We start from the raw sequence: 15,321 nt of genomic DNA, 5'->3' as shown, positions 1-15,321 counted from the left end.
ATGAGAAATAGTGAAACATAGAAATATAATTACTTGAATATCAGTTATATTCATTCAATTTCTTTGGTGTGAATCGCAAAGGTTTTACACGCTGGATGAATCTAGTTGATGATCCCTGCTGTAGAGGAACTGTTGTACTGGTACAAGAGGCCATGCAGAGGGGAGCCAGGGAGAACCTTGAGGGTAATAATGACAAAGAATTTGAAATATAATGGAAATGAAATATAATTGATTTAATAGGATTGAATGGGAAGGTTTTATGGTGTGAATCACAAAGGTTTTACAAGCTGGATGAGATCCAGTAGAGGAACGGTTTACCAAGAGGCCATGCAGAGGAGAGCCAGGGAGAACCTTGAGGGTGAAAACGTAATCATGAGGCTCTCACAGCGCAGCAACACAATTAAATAACCAATCAATATGACATGAGCAGACGAGGCAGTAAGCCTTTATGTTAGGAGTTCAGAGCCGCTGTGGCTAGTCAGATAATGCTTCAGCATGTGTGATCACTCTAAAGGAAAGGCTTTAAGGGCTATAGCTTGCACTAGCCTTGAGTCTATAGAGTCTGCAGTTAAACGTACTGAAAAGAGATGAACAAAAGCAGTGCCGTAGTATTACATCAAGAAGCAATACATAAATACAATGAAGGAGAAACCAACTAGAGGTCGACCGATTAATCGGAATGGACGATTAATTAGGGCCGATTTCAAGTTTTCATAACAATCGGGAATCTGTATTTTTGGACACCGATTTGGCCTATTTTTTTCTTTTACACCTTTATTTAATCTTTATTTAACTAGGCAAGTCAGTTAAGAACACATTCTTATTTTCAATGACGGCCTAGGAAAGGTGGGTTAACTGCCTCGTTCAGGGGCAGAACGACAGATTTTTACCTTGTCAGCTCGGGGGATTCAATCTTGCAACCTTCTAGTCCAACGCTCTAACCACCTGATTACATTGCACTCCACGAGGAGCCTGCCTGTTACGCGAATGCAGTAAGCCAAGGTAAGTTGCTAGCTAGCATTAAACTTATCTTATAAAAAACAATCAATCAATCAATCATAATCACTAGTTAACTACACATGGTTGATGATATTACTAGTTTATCTAGCGTGTCTTGCGTTGCATATAATCGATGCGGTTCGCATCGTTGCTCCAATGTGTACCTAACCATAAACATCAATGCCTTTCTTAAAATTAATACCCAGAAGTATATATTTTTAAACCTGCATATTTAGCTAAAAGAAATCCAGGTTAGCAGGCAATATTAACCAGGTGAAATTGTGTCACTTCTCTTACGTTCATTGCACGCAGAGTCAGGGTATATGCAACAGTTTGGGCCGCCTAATTTGCCAAAATTTTACATAACATTGAAGGTTGTGCAATGTAACAGGAATATTTAGACTTATGGATGCCACCCGTTAGATAAAATACGGAACGGTTCCGTATTTCACTGAAAGAATAAACGTTTTGTTTTCGAGATGATAGTTTCCGGATTCGACCATATTAATGACCTAAGGCTCGTATTTCTGTGTGTTATTATGTTATAACTAAGTCTATGATTTGATAGAGCAGTCTGACTGAGCAGTGGTAGGCAGCAGAAGGCTTGTAAGCATTCATTCAAACAGCACTTTCGTGCGTTTTGCCAGCAGCTCTTCGCTGTGCTTCAAGCATTGCTCTGTTTATGACTTCAAGCCTATCACCTCCTGAGATTAGGCTGGTGTAACCGATGTGAAATGGCTAGCTAGTTAGCGGGGTGCGCGCTAATAGCGTTTCAAACGTCACTCGCTTTGAGACTTGGAGTAGTTGTTCCCCTTGCTCTGCATGGGTAACGCTGCTTCGAGGGTGGCTGTTGTCGATGTGTTCCTGGTTCGAGCCCAGGTAGGAGCGAGGAGAGGGACGCAAGCTATACTGTTACACTGGCAATACTAAAGTGCCTATAAGAACATCCAATAGTCAAAGGTATATGAAATACAAATTGTATAGAGAGAAATAGTCCTATAATTCCTATAATAACTACAACCTAAAACTTCTTACCTGGGAATATTGAAGACTCATGTTAAAAGGAACCACCAGCTTTCATATGTTCTCATGTTCTGAGCAAGGAACTTAAACGTTCGCTTTCTTACATGGCACATATTGCACTTTTACTTTCTTCTCCAACACTTTGTTTTTGCATTATTTAAACCAAATTGAACATGTTTCATTATTTATTTGAGGCTAAATTGATTTTATTGATGTATTATATTAAGTTAAAATAAGTGTTCATTCAGTATTGTTGTAATAGTCATTATTACAAATAAATAAAATACAAATCGGACGATTAATCTGTATCGGCTTTTTTTTGGTCCTCCAATAATCGGTATCGGCGTTGAAAAATCATAATCGGTCGACCTCTAAAACCAACCAGGAACAACACACACGTGCACGCACGTGCACAAATACAGGCCACATACACGCCAATAGATACACAAACACACACCACAGGAGGTTGGTGGCACCTTAATTGGGGAGGACGGGCTCGTGGTAATGGCTGGAACAGTATAGGTGGAATGGTATCAAATACTTCAAACATATCACTCCATTCCAGCCATTATTATCAGCCGTCCTCCCCTCAGCAGCCTCCACTGACACACACAAACAACCCCCCCTCCCCCCAGACTCATTGGAAATTAAACTCCAGAACCCAGACTCATTCCTAGATGTATTTCTCTCTGCCCATGGGGGGCCGTGAATGTGGCACAGGAGAGGAGATGCCAATCAGCAGGGGAAGGTTCCTAAATGAAAGCATGTCAAACTAATTTAAGAATCGATATGTCTTCCAGAGAGACGGGTATCCACAGAGGAAACACTTCCAGCCGCAGGGCTTAAAGACACAGGAAAAGCTCTGTTCTGGAAAAAATCTATTAAAAAGTTCAGCCAGGAATGGACCCATTTTATATACAAATATGTGGTATGAAGGACATTGATTGAATGTTACCCTTTTTATAGAAACGTGTGTGTGTCCATGTATTATCCATCCCCACTCACCCTGAAGTCGATGCCCACAGTAGAGATGAAGCTTCCTGCCAGGAAGGCTCCGTCTTTGAAGCGCACCAGCAGACAGGTCTTCCCCACCCCGGAGTCTCCCACCAGCATCACCTACAGCACAGCAAGAGGGACAAACTGAATGAAAGGGGTTTTAACACACATCCCACAAAGCTGCACAAAGGAAGGTCAAACAGTAAGTGAACATTCCCGTTGTCTCAATGTAACAAGGACAAACTGAACATGACAGGTTACAGCACACTTCCCCAGAGAGACAAAACAGTCCAATAGTATTTCAGCACAACCCCCAAACTCCCTCCCTCATAACGTCCCTGGTCACAACATATTGGTGTGTTCCAGCGCGTTGTTCCAGCCGCGTTGTTCCAGCCATACTCCAGGTTAGTTAAGAATCACTGCTGTACACAATGGCTATGTTCACTACAGGAGATATCAGACCTCTAGCCAGACCACCATGATAACTCCATTCACTTAAGAGGCCGACCCAAAGTCACATAATAACACAGGTAGACATTAGGAACACAAGTGGCCATAAGGAAGTCACCTAGACATTATTGCACATCTGGTCATTTGTTTTGTTCAGAATTATTATCAGATTCTCATTAAACCTTGATTATGATAAATGGATTAAAGCTCCCTGTCTCAACATGTTGGTGTTGGGCCAGTAGAGATGAGAGTGTGACTGGGCATCTGGAAATTAGGTTCTCCTCTTAATTTTGGCCAGCTAGCAATACTGAATTCTGTGCCTGTGCGTGCGTGCACACAGGGGGTCCTGCTGCACACATTCCTCTTTTTCCGGGGCCTAATGACGTTATAGAGTTGATGTGTTTAGTGTAATCAGGTTAGCCGGGGGACCACAGGGGCCCGGGGCCTCAGTCTGAAGGATTATCATGTCATCCCAGGAGGGGAGGAGGAAAGGATGAATGGTGGAGGGGTGATGGAGGGAGAGATGCAGTAGAGATCTAGCCAGGTCAGGTTGATAAAATCTCAGTGGCATCTTCATTCCTCTAATCTTCTCTCCTGTTCCCACATTCTCTCTTATCCTTATCTACCCCTCTTCTCTCTTCCCCTCTCATCTCCTCCTCTGTTCTTTCATTCTCTCCTGTTTTTTACTCTCTGTCTCCCTCTTAAAACAGCAGTATTTTAAACAGACCCAGGCAGAGTGAATAGAGCAGGAAGTGAAGTGGCCTGTTTCTCCTCTGTTAATCATCTCCCAGACTATGCGCTGCTCTACAGAGTGTACGGTGAGTGACATATGGCCGCTGCCTCAGCACAGATCAGCTGTAATAAACCAGGCTCTCCCAGGCCGCCAGCTGCTGCACACTCCTCATATGCTGAAATACAACTGCGGATCCAATGGCGCTCCGCAAATCAAACCCTTTTGTAGGGTGCAGGCTACATCTCATTCGGGGCCCAGTAAACTGACTGGAAAACGCTGTGGTTTCACTCTCAGTGTCTATGAGCAGAGTTTCCCTCAGCACATAGAAAACAAACTCCTCTCTGATGTTTGAGTCAGTGATTGGAAGGAAGAACATTGGTGTTAGGAGTTTTTCCCCCACTGGTTTTAGCCGTTGTTTCAACTGATATCACTCAAAAACTGAACGCATCTTCATCATAGTTTGTGCTCTGTACTGAAAGTGCTCTATCTTGTGACATGCACATTGTTTTGGGAATGTATTAACAGTGGAATAATGACCAAAATATCTAAATACAGTTTAAGTGAAGTGATCCTTTAAGGCTCTCTCAGTTTTGGGCTTGAATGATGTAATTAACAGCCTACAGTTGGCATAATGCTTGTGAGCTCAACTGAGGTGAGCAATGTATGAAATGCTACAAATGAGCTACACTGTGAAAGTATTTCTGGGTAATAGTCTCAAGGGTGCCAAATTGAATGACAGCCTCCGCATTTTGTAAATCTGCAACTCTCTCCAGGGGTTGGGTTGTTGCTCTAGGCCTATCCTTTTCAAGAGCTGCCACATTTCTAACTGACTAAAACAATGAAGGGTTGTGAGGCCGGATGGACATTCCTGCAGTCAGCATACCAATCGCATGCTCCTTCAAAACTGAACAAAATTATTAAAACGCAACCATTTCAATGAGTTACAGTTCATATAAGGAAATCAGTCAATTGAAACACATTCATTAGGCCCTAATCTATGGATTTCACATGACTGGGAATAGAGATGTGCATCTGTTGGTCACAGATACCTTTTAAAAAGGTAGGGGTGTGGATCAGAAAACCAGTCCATATCTGGTGTGACCACTATTTGCCTCGTGCAGCGCGACACTTCTCCTTCGCATAGAATTGATCAGGCTGTTGATTGTGGCCTGTGGAATGTTGTCTCACTCCTCTTCAATGGCTGTGCGAAATTGCTGGATATTGGCAGGAACTGAAACACGCTGTCGTACATATTGATCCAGAGCATCCCAAACATGCTCAATGGGTGACATGTCTGATGAGTATGCAGGCCATGGAAGAACTGGGACAGTTTCAGTCTTCCAGGAATTGTGTACATATTCATTTGACATGGGCCATGCATTATCAAGCTGAAACATGAGGTGATGGTGGCAGATGAATGGTACAACAATGGGCCTCAGGATCTCGTCACTGAATCTCTGTGCTTTCAAATTGCCATTGATAAAATGCAATTGCTCTAGTTGTCTGTAGTTTATGCCTGCCCATACCATAACCCCACCGCCACCATGGGACACTGTTCACAACGTTGACCTAATATTGTCCCCAGCAGAAGGTGCACCTGTGTAATGAACATGCGGTTTAATCAGCTTATTGATATGCCACAACAGTCAGGTGGACGGATTATCTTGGCAAAGGTGAAATGCTCACTAACAGGGATCTTTTATTTCAGCTCATGAAACATGAGACCAACACTTTACATGTTGCGTTTATATTTTGGTTCAGTATCCTCACTCTTAATGGAGCAACAGGAGTATATCAGAGAAATAGACTACCATTCAGACAGCCTAGCTAACAGTGACTCATCAACAGGATGGGGATTGGTAGAAACCATGTTGGCTCTTCCTAATAACCACTGCTTCCCTTTGTTTAATCAGTTGGCTCTTCCTAATAACCACTGCTTCCCTTTGTTTAATCAGTTGGTTCTTCCTAATAACCACTGCTTCCCTTTGTTTAATCAGTTGGCTCTTCCTAATAACCACTGCTTCCCTTTGTTTAATCAGTTGGCTCTTTCTAATAACCACTGCTTCCCTTTGTTTAATCAGTTGGTTCTTCCTAATAACCACTGCTTCCCTTTGTTTAATCAGTTGGTTCTTCCTAATAACCACTGCTTCCCTTTGTTTAATCAGTTGGCTCTTTCTAATAACCACTGCTTCCCTTTGTTTAATCAGTTGGTTCTTCCTAATAACCACTGCTTCCCTTTGTTTAATCAGTTGGTTCTTCCTAATAACCACTGCTTCCCTTTGTTTAATCAGTTGGTTCTTCCTAATAACCACTGCTTCCCTTTGTTTAATCAGTTGGCTCTTTCTAATAACCACTGCTTCCCTTTGTTTAATCAGTTGGCTCTTCCTAAAAGACATGTGTGTGGAAAAAGATAGGCTACATTCAGAGGTATATGTAGTAGAGAAATGACACTCAGCAGGGAATACAATATTTCCAATACTCAGAGATATGTGAAAAACAGAAAACAAGTCATCACATCAAACAGTCACTTCAAAGACAGACGGGCACATCACCAGAAGGACAGCCAGGGGGATGAGAGTTTAGCAACACATTTAGGCATGGCACAGAAAGGGAAAGAGAGAGAGAAAGAGAGAGACAGGGTAAGGAAGAGAGAGAGAGACGGGGTAAGGAAGAGAGAGAGAGAGATGGGGTAAGGAAGAGAGACAGAGAGAGATGGGGTAAGGAAGAGAGACAGAGAGAGATGGGGTAAGGAAGAGAAACAGAGATAGATGGGGTAAGGAAGAGAGACAGAGAGAGATGGGGTAAGGAAGAGAGACAGAGAGAGATGGGGTAAGGAAGAGAGACAGAGAGAGATGGGGTAAGAAAGAGAGACAGAGAGAGATGGGGTAAGGAAGAGAGACAGAGAGAGATGGGGTAAGGAAGAGAGACAGAGAGAGATGGGGTAAGAAAGAGAGAGAGAGAGAGATGGGGTAAGGAAGAGAGACAGAGAGAGATGGGGTAAGAAAGAGAGAGAGAGAGAGAGAGATGGGGTAAGGAAGAGAGACAGAGAGAGATGGGGTAAGAAAGAGAGACAGAGAGAGATGGGGTAAGGAAGAGAGAGAGAGAGAGATGGGGTAAGGAAGAGAGAGAGAGAGATGGGGTAAGGAAGAGAGAGAGAGAGATGGGGTAAGGAAGAGAGAGAGAGAGATGGGGTAAGGAAGAGAGAGAGAGATGGGGTAAGGAAGAGAGAGAGAGAGAGATGGGGTAAGGAAGAGAGAGATGGGGTAAGGAAGAGAGACAGAGATAGATGGGGTAAGGAAGAGAGACAGAGAGAGATGGGGTAAGAAAGAGAGACAGAGAGAGATGGGGTAAGGAAGAGAGAGAGAGATGGGGTAAGGAAGAGAGACAGAGAGAGATGGGGTAAGGAAGAGAGACAGAGAGAGATGGGGTAAGGAAGAGAAACAGAGATAGATGGGGTAAGGAAGAGAGACAGAGAGATGGGGTAAGGAAGAGAGAGAGAGAGAGATGGGGTAAGGAAGAGAGAGAGAGAGATGGGGTAAGGAAGAGAGACAGAGAGAGATGGGGTAAGGAAGAGAGACAGAGAGAGATGGGGTAAGGAAGAGAGAGAGATAGATGGGGTAAGGAAGAGAGAGAGAGAGATGGGGTAAGGAAGAGAGACAGAGAGAGATGGGGTAAGGAAGAGAGAGAGAGAGATGGGGTAAGGAAGAGAGACAGAGAGAGATGGGGTAAGAAAGAGAGACAGAGAGAGAGATGGGGTAAGGAAGAGAGACAGAGAGAGATGGGGTAAGGAAGAGAGACAGAGAGAGATGGGGTAAGGAAGAGAGACAGAGAGAGATGGGGTAAGGAAGAGAGACAGAGAGAGATGGGGTAAGAAAGAGAGACAGAGAGAGATGGGGTAAGGAAGAGAGACAGAGAGAGATGGGGTAAGGAAGAGAGACAGAGAGAGATGGGGTAAGGAAGAGAGAGAGAGAGAGATGGGGTAAGGAAGAGAGACAGAGAGAGATGGGGTAAGAAAGAGAGAGAGAAAGAGAGAGATGGGGTAAGGAAGAGAGACAGAGAGAGATGGGGTAAGGAAGAGAGACAGAGAGAGATGGGGTAAGGAAGAGAGACAGAGAGAGATGGGGTAAGGAAGAGAGACAGAGAGAGATGGGGTAAGGAAGAGAGACAGAGAGAGATGGGGTAAGGAAGAGAGACAGAGAGAGATGGGGTAAGGAAGAGAGACAGAGAGAGATGGGGTAAGAAAGAGAGACAGAGAGAGATGGGGTAAGGAAGAGAGACAGAGAGAGATGGGGTAAGGAAGAGAGACAGAGAGAGATGGGGTAAGGAAGAGAGAGAGAGAGATGGGGTAAGGAAGAGAGAGAGAGAGATGGGGTAAGGAAGAGAGACAGAGGGAGATGGGGTAAGAAAGAGAGACAGAGAGAGATGGGGTAAGGAAGAGAGAGAGAGAGAGATGGGGTAAGGAAGAGAGAGAGAGAGATGGGGTAAGGAAGAGAGAGAGAGAGATGGGGTAAGGAAGAGAGAGAGAGATGGGGTAAGGAAGAGAGAGAGAGAGAGATGGGGTAAGGAAGAGAGACAGAGAGAGATGGGGTAAGGAAGAGAAACAGAGAGAGATGGGGTAAGGAAGAGAGACAGAGAGAGATGGGGTAAGAAAGAGAGACAGAGAGAGATGGGGTAAGGAAGAGAGACAGAGAGAGATGGGGTAAGGAAGAGAGAGAGAGAGATGGGGTAAGGAAGAGAGACAGAGAGAGATGGGGTAAGGAAGAGAGACAGAGAGAGATGGGGTAAGGAAGAGAAACAGAGATAGATGGGGTAAGGAAGAGAGACAGAGAGATGGGGTAAGGAAGAGAGACAGAGAGAGAGATGGGGTAAGGAAGAGAGAGAGAGAGATGGGGTAAGGAAGAGAGACAGAGAGAGATGGGGTAAGGAAGAGAGAGAGATAGATGGGGTAAGGAAGAGAGAGAGAGAGATGGGGTAAGGAAGAGAGACAGAGAGAGATGGGGTAAGGAAGAGAGACAGAGAGAGAGATGGGGTAAGGAAGAGAGACAGAGAGAGATGGGGTAAGAAAGAGAGACAGAGAGAGAGATGGGGTAAGGAAGAGAGACAGAGAGAGATGGGGTAAGGAAGAGAGACAGAGAGAGAGATGGGGTAAGGAAGAGAGACAGAGAGAGATGGGGTAAGGAAGAGAGACGGAGAGAGATGGGGTAAGGAAGAGAGACAGAGAGAGAGATGGGGTAAGGAAGAGAGACAGAGAGAGATGGGGTAAGGAAGAGAGACAGAGAGAGATTGGGTAAGGAAGAGAAACAGAGATAGATGGGGTAAGGAAGAGAGAGAGAGAGATGGGGTAAGGAAGAGAGACAGAGAGAGATGGTATAAGTAAGAGAGAGAGATGGTGTAAGGAAGAGAGAGAACTTTGAAGCAGTGACAGGATGAATTGATACCCATCACAACCTGTTGATTAGCCTTAAGACTATACGGCTTCACTAGTACACAGAAAACTGCCAAATAGAGAATACATTATGAGATGTGTTGGCTCTTGGTCCCATATGTGACCTTCATTGGTTGCTGAGGTGCTATTGATTGTCTTTAGTGACACAGCTGTGGCAGAGGCATTAGCTCAGTTTGATGAATGAGTGTTTTGTGGTCTTGTAAAACACCCCAGGCTTGGCAAAGTGAACACAAAAGGTCACTGTGGTGATTAAAGTTATACACAACATAATGTTTACAACTCATTAGTCCTTTCAAACATGTAGGCTAACCTAGGTCTAGGCCTACTTGCTTGATGCACATTACATTTATTATCTGTAGCCCATCAACCGGTCATGTGTAGCCCATCAACCGGTCATGTGTAACCTGTCATGTGTAGCCCATCAACTGGCCATGTGTAGCCCATCAACCGGTCATGTGTAGCCCATCAACCGGTCATGTGTAGCCCATCAACCGGTCATGTGTAACCTGTCATGTGTAGCCCATCAACTGGCCATGTGTAGCCCATCAACCGGCCATGTGTAGCCCATCAATCGGCCATGTGTAGCCCATCAACCGGTCATGTGTAGCCCATCAACCGGTCATGTGTAGCCCATCAACCGGTCATGTGTAACCTGTCATGTGTAGCCCATCAACTGGCCATGTGTAGCCCATCAACCGGCCATGTGTAGCCCATCAATCGGCCATGTGTAGCCCATCAACCGGTCATGTGTAGCCCATCAACCGGTCATGTGTAGCCCATCAACCGGTCATGTGTAGCCCATCAACCAGTCATGTGTAGCCCATCAACCGGTCATGTGTAGCCCATCAACCGGTCATGTGTAGCCCATCAACCGGTCATGTGTAGCCCATCAACCGGTCATGTGTAGCCCATCAACCGGTCATGTGTAGCCCATCAACCGGCCATGTGTAGCCCATCAACCGGCCATGTGTAGCCCATCAATCGGCCATGTGTAGCCCATCAACCGGTCATGTGTAGCCCATCAATCGGCCATGTGTAGCCCATCAACCGGCCATGTGTAGCCCATCAACCGGCCATGTGTAGCCCATCAACCGGCCATGTGTAGCCCATCAACCGGCCATGTGTAGCCCATCAATCGGCCATGTGTAGCCCATCAACCGGTCATGTGTAGCCCATCAATCGGCCATGTGTAGCCCATCAACCGGCCATGTGTAGCCCATCAACCGGCCATGTGTAGCCCATCAATCGGCCATGTGTAGCCCATCAACCGGTCATGTGTAGCCCATCAACCGGTCATGTGTAGCCCATCAACCGGTCATGTGTAGCCCATCAACCGGTCATGTGTAACCTGTCATGTGTAGCCCATCAACCGGCCATGTGTAGCCCATCAACCGGCCATGTGTAGCCCATCAATCGGCCATGTGTAGCCCATCAACCGGTCATGTGTAGCCCATCAACCGGCCATGTGTAGCCCATCAACCGGCCATGTGTAGCCCATCAACCGGTCATGTGTAGCCCATCAACCGGTCATGTGTAGCCCATCAACCGGTCATGTGTAGCCCATCAACCGGTCATGTGTAGCCCATCAACCGGTCATGTGTAGCCCATCAACCGGTCATGTGTAGCCCATCAACCGGCCATGTGTAGCCCATCAACCGGTCTTTAGTTGCCACTAATATATATGTTGTTGAATAATAATAGCCTAACAAACTAGTAATTTACTGAGATAAAATAAAATAGTTACCTAATGTTATTGTTTACAAATAAGGGCTATCATAGCATAATGCTCAGGTGCATTTACCTTGAATGCGATGTCATAAAACTCGCTGCTGTTGCTGAGTGAGGGTCTGCTCGGATGAACCATACCGTTCGCCTGCACCACGCTCCCCGTCCCTGCGGTGCTCTTCCCAGTTTTCCCGTTCTGTTTTCCGGTGGGGCTGCCTGTCATCGGGCTGCTGTTGCCGTTTTTGCCCTTACCCGCCTTTTTGCGGGACATTTTTTTCACTCCAAACAGTTTATAGTTTTTGAGAAAGTGTGACGTTTGAGAGAGTGGCGCGAAATATTTGAGCGCTCGCGCACGATAAACAAGATTAATTATTGTTTTTTGTTTTAGAAGTTGTGCAGTGGGACTGAAATAAAAAACACCCTCTCCGGTTTCACCTGCACGTTGAAATCATGGCTAGCGACACTTTTCTCATGTCACAATACAACGAGTGAACGGTTTGAATTGCGTCTTCTCTCTGTAGAGCAAAAACCACACTGCTACGCTACCTCCCGAAACACAGGTGACTTGCGCTCTTCTCCTTGTTCCGGTCCCTCCTGCTTTTGCATTGCCAATGATGAGACTGGGATTTCAGCAGCCTTTTCCAATAGCTACAGGCAGCCGGGGTTCTCAAGCAACGCACTAACAAACTCCACCTTTCGAGCGTGTGCGGTGAGCGAGAAGAAAAGCGAAGTTTTGAGCGCTGCTGGACAACATTTCGCGGGCTGCTTGTAGGAATTATGAAACCCTTTCAAAGGAACACTGCATTGTAACAGCCATTCAGCACCATGGAAAGCGCCCGCTGCCCTTTCAAATAAATCCACCGGCTATCTGTAAAGTGGAGCAATACTGAGCTGTTTAGGCTAAAACAGTATACGTTTTTAAAACAAAGAATTCTTATTAATTATCTTTCAAACTCATAGTTTTTCCTCGTATGCGCGCGTTAAGTGGCCAATTGTTGTTATGAGTCAGTAAAGTAGACCAGTACTACCAGTTCTTGGGATGACAAGAGTAATAATTTTAAAATGTTCATAAAGAATCAATCAGTTAACTATGCACACATGCCCCTATGCCAGTGAGTGAACAATAACTATTGTTCTTGTTGTTCTGGGGTATCGAGGCGCGTTACCACAGCCACAAAGTCAAATTGGCTATAGGCCTATCGTAAAAATTGTATTTTGGTATTTTTGGTTTTATTTAAAGGTTAGGTTTAGGGTTAAAATCAGGTTTTAAGAATATACATTGTAGAAATAGGCGAGGTATGGCCATAATTATGACTTTGTGGCAACTACCAGCTGGCTGTAGCCTACATTTCTTGAATGGAAAGGAATTTGCTTTAACACTGCACATGCGCAGCACGGTGGTCTAATCTCGAAGTGATTCAGTTCATTAGTCTATGGCTATTCAACATGAATGCATATGTAAATTCACATCTGAACAATAATTCAAAGTCAAAGTGGTACCCATTTGCTGTGTTTCCTATGTTAATAACCAACACAACTTTTTGAATAAGCAGACACACATTTCGCAAGTATTTTCTTTACTCAAAAACCAAGATAACGTAATCCACAGACCTAAATTCATCCCGAATATAAGAATGTAATTAGTGCTCAACGTTTACCTGCACACCAGTCATGCTATTTCAACATAAACTGTGTTCAGACTGTATCCTAGACTACCACGCAGAGCCATGGATCTGTTAACCACGTTATATCTGCATGATAACTTAATACAGTTGGAACAATGAAGACTGCACCTGATAAACTATGATTGTATTGTTGATTGGGCATTAGAATCAGTCTATTGAAGTTTTACAATGATTTGAATGTGATTTTAGTAAAGCGCCACCAGAGGGCGCTACAGGCCAGACATTACATTTGGAATTGGAAGGGCAAAAGAAAGACCATTCAATTAGCATGTTCATGTTCACTTTATTTTCATTTTACATTAACATGTTTAGTATTTTTGTTGTTGTTGCTCGAGGCATCACAATGTTAAAACAATGGGAAAGCTAATGGCATATCACAGACAAATGAACAGGCGCATCTATTGAAGAGTCATAGACGTGATTTAGTGCTTTTTTACCTCCGTTACTATGTTCTTAATGTTTTCTTTGAATTACTTAGCTCAGACAGACAGACAGACAGACAGACAGACAGACAGACAGACAGACAGACAGACAGACAGACAGACAGTGTCTTTAGACCGTTTTTCCCCAGCACTCATAGAGATAAAGAAATAAAGTTCATACTTCTTATGGACTCAGGAGACATTTTAATGGTCAAACCAGTGAGTTGACCCTGCTGCCCAACTCAACGGTCTAGTGAGAGGGACAAGAGGGACTGGCTGGACGCACAAGGACAGCTGGCAGCCAGGCCCACCTCTCCTTGGCCCCAAAACTGCTGTCTATCAGCATTTTTAGACCTCCACCCTCCCTTGCTCCAACACACTACCCTCTCCCTCCCCCACCACTACCTCAGAGGAGGGGACAGAGCCAGAGGCCTCTCCCTGGGACCACATCCCCCTCTTTCCCCACTCACCCCCTAAACCCTCATCCCCCACCTCTCCGTCACCCCTCTCTCTCCTCTGACAGCTGATTGGTTCCACTCCAAACGCAGCTGTCTCCACTTGGAACAGCTGGACATTTTAGAGGCAAGGAGGAAAGGAGGGATGAGAAAAAAAGAGCGGCCTGGAATTCATCCATGCTCATAGAGAAATGAGCAGCCTTGTCAAGGCGGGTTCAATATGACTTGTGAGTGTGCTCCTGAATACAGGCGTTTAACTGCCATGTGTGTCCATGTGTTTCAGCATGCGTGTGCACAACTCCTTAGAGTTTAAGAGACCAGCTTGAGTGTCATGTTTTTATTTCATTTTGAGATCGATGTGATAACTGGGACACAACATTATGTTGTTTGTGCTCAAATTAATAAAAACACGCCACAGATAATACTATTATCTTCCTTTTATGTCCCTGCAGATGTTAGCAGTATAATTGTCACGAATCCCGCTTCCTGAGTCTGGGTTTGCCTGTGTGTCTGTCCTGGAGTGTGTTTCAGGTGTCCTGGAACGCACCCTGTCTGGTTGCCGGGCGAATTAGCTCATTGGGAGATTGATTTCACCCGCACCTGTTTCCCGTCAGTAATCTGCACACCTGTCCTGATCATCATCTCTACCCTTCAAAAGCTGACCTGACTTCCATTCCCTGCCGGATCGTTAGCCATGAACAGTATGTTGTGCCTGAGTACCAGACTCCAGTTGGATAGAATTTGTTTTGTTGTTTTCATTTACGTATTGCGTGCCTTGAACTTACCTCCGTTTGTTTTGTCTTCAGTTACTCACCTGGATCATTCACTCCATTCCCGCCTGGTTGACAGAGGATTCTGCTACTACATTGGATTCACCTATTTCCTCTCATCTACTCACCACCGCTGCCCGCTATGCCATCTGGATATATCTACCTTTTCACATTTCACTGTAAATAAATACTCACCTTCTTCCTACGCTCCTTGTCCTGGTCTGCTTCTGGGTTCGATCTTGAAAGATCGTGACAGAACGATCCGGCCAGTAATGAACCCAGCGGACCTGGACTCCGTTTGCCATGCCATTACCCTGCAGGAGAAGAAATTGGGACAACACAATACGGCGCTACAGGAGATAGCGAGTTCAATCCAGAATTTATCTGCTAGCTTGACACAAGTCCAGGATCAGCTCAGTTTGCAGGTGATTCATTCACCACCGGTTTCACCCATCTCACCTGCCGTGTCTGAAGCGGTTCCATTTCGTGAACCCAAGGTACCGACGCCTGATAAATATGAAGGGGATTTGGGAAAATGCCGTTCGTTTCTTATGCAGTGTGGGTTAGTGTTTGATCTACAGCCCCATTCTTACGCCACTGACAAGGCTAGGATAGCC

General features: G+C 45.0%; 1 protein-coding gene across 1 annotated transcript in view; it reads right to left on the bottom strand.

Moving 5' to 3' along the window:
* The window catches only part of LOC139571667 (ras-related protein Rab-26-like), a 100,823-nt gene extending 88,683 nt beyond the window's left edge, over nt 1-12,140 (bottom strand). Inside the window, exons 1-2 of the mRNA XM_071394755.1 lie at nt 11,449-12,140; nt 3,028-3,138 (exon numbers count right to left, since the gene is read on the bottom strand). Of these exons, the coding sequence (XP_071250856.1) occupies nt 3,028-3,138; nt 11,449-11,643 (306 nt within the window). The 5' untranslated portion in view covers nt 11,644-12,140. The remainder of the gene's footprint in view (nt 1-3,027; nt 3,139-11,448) is intronic.
* Nucleotides 12,141-15,321: the final 3,181 nt, after the last annotated feature.

This window comes from Salvelinus alpinus, chromosome 1 (assembly GCF_045679555.1).
Source record: "Salvelinus alpinus chromosome 1, SLU_Salpinus.1, whole genome shotgun sequence".
NCBI lineage: Eukaryota > Metazoa > Chordata > Actinopteri > Salmoniformes > Salmonidae > Salvelinus > Salvelinus alpinus.
This window is presented reverse-complemented; position numbering and strand designations above follow the sequence as displayed.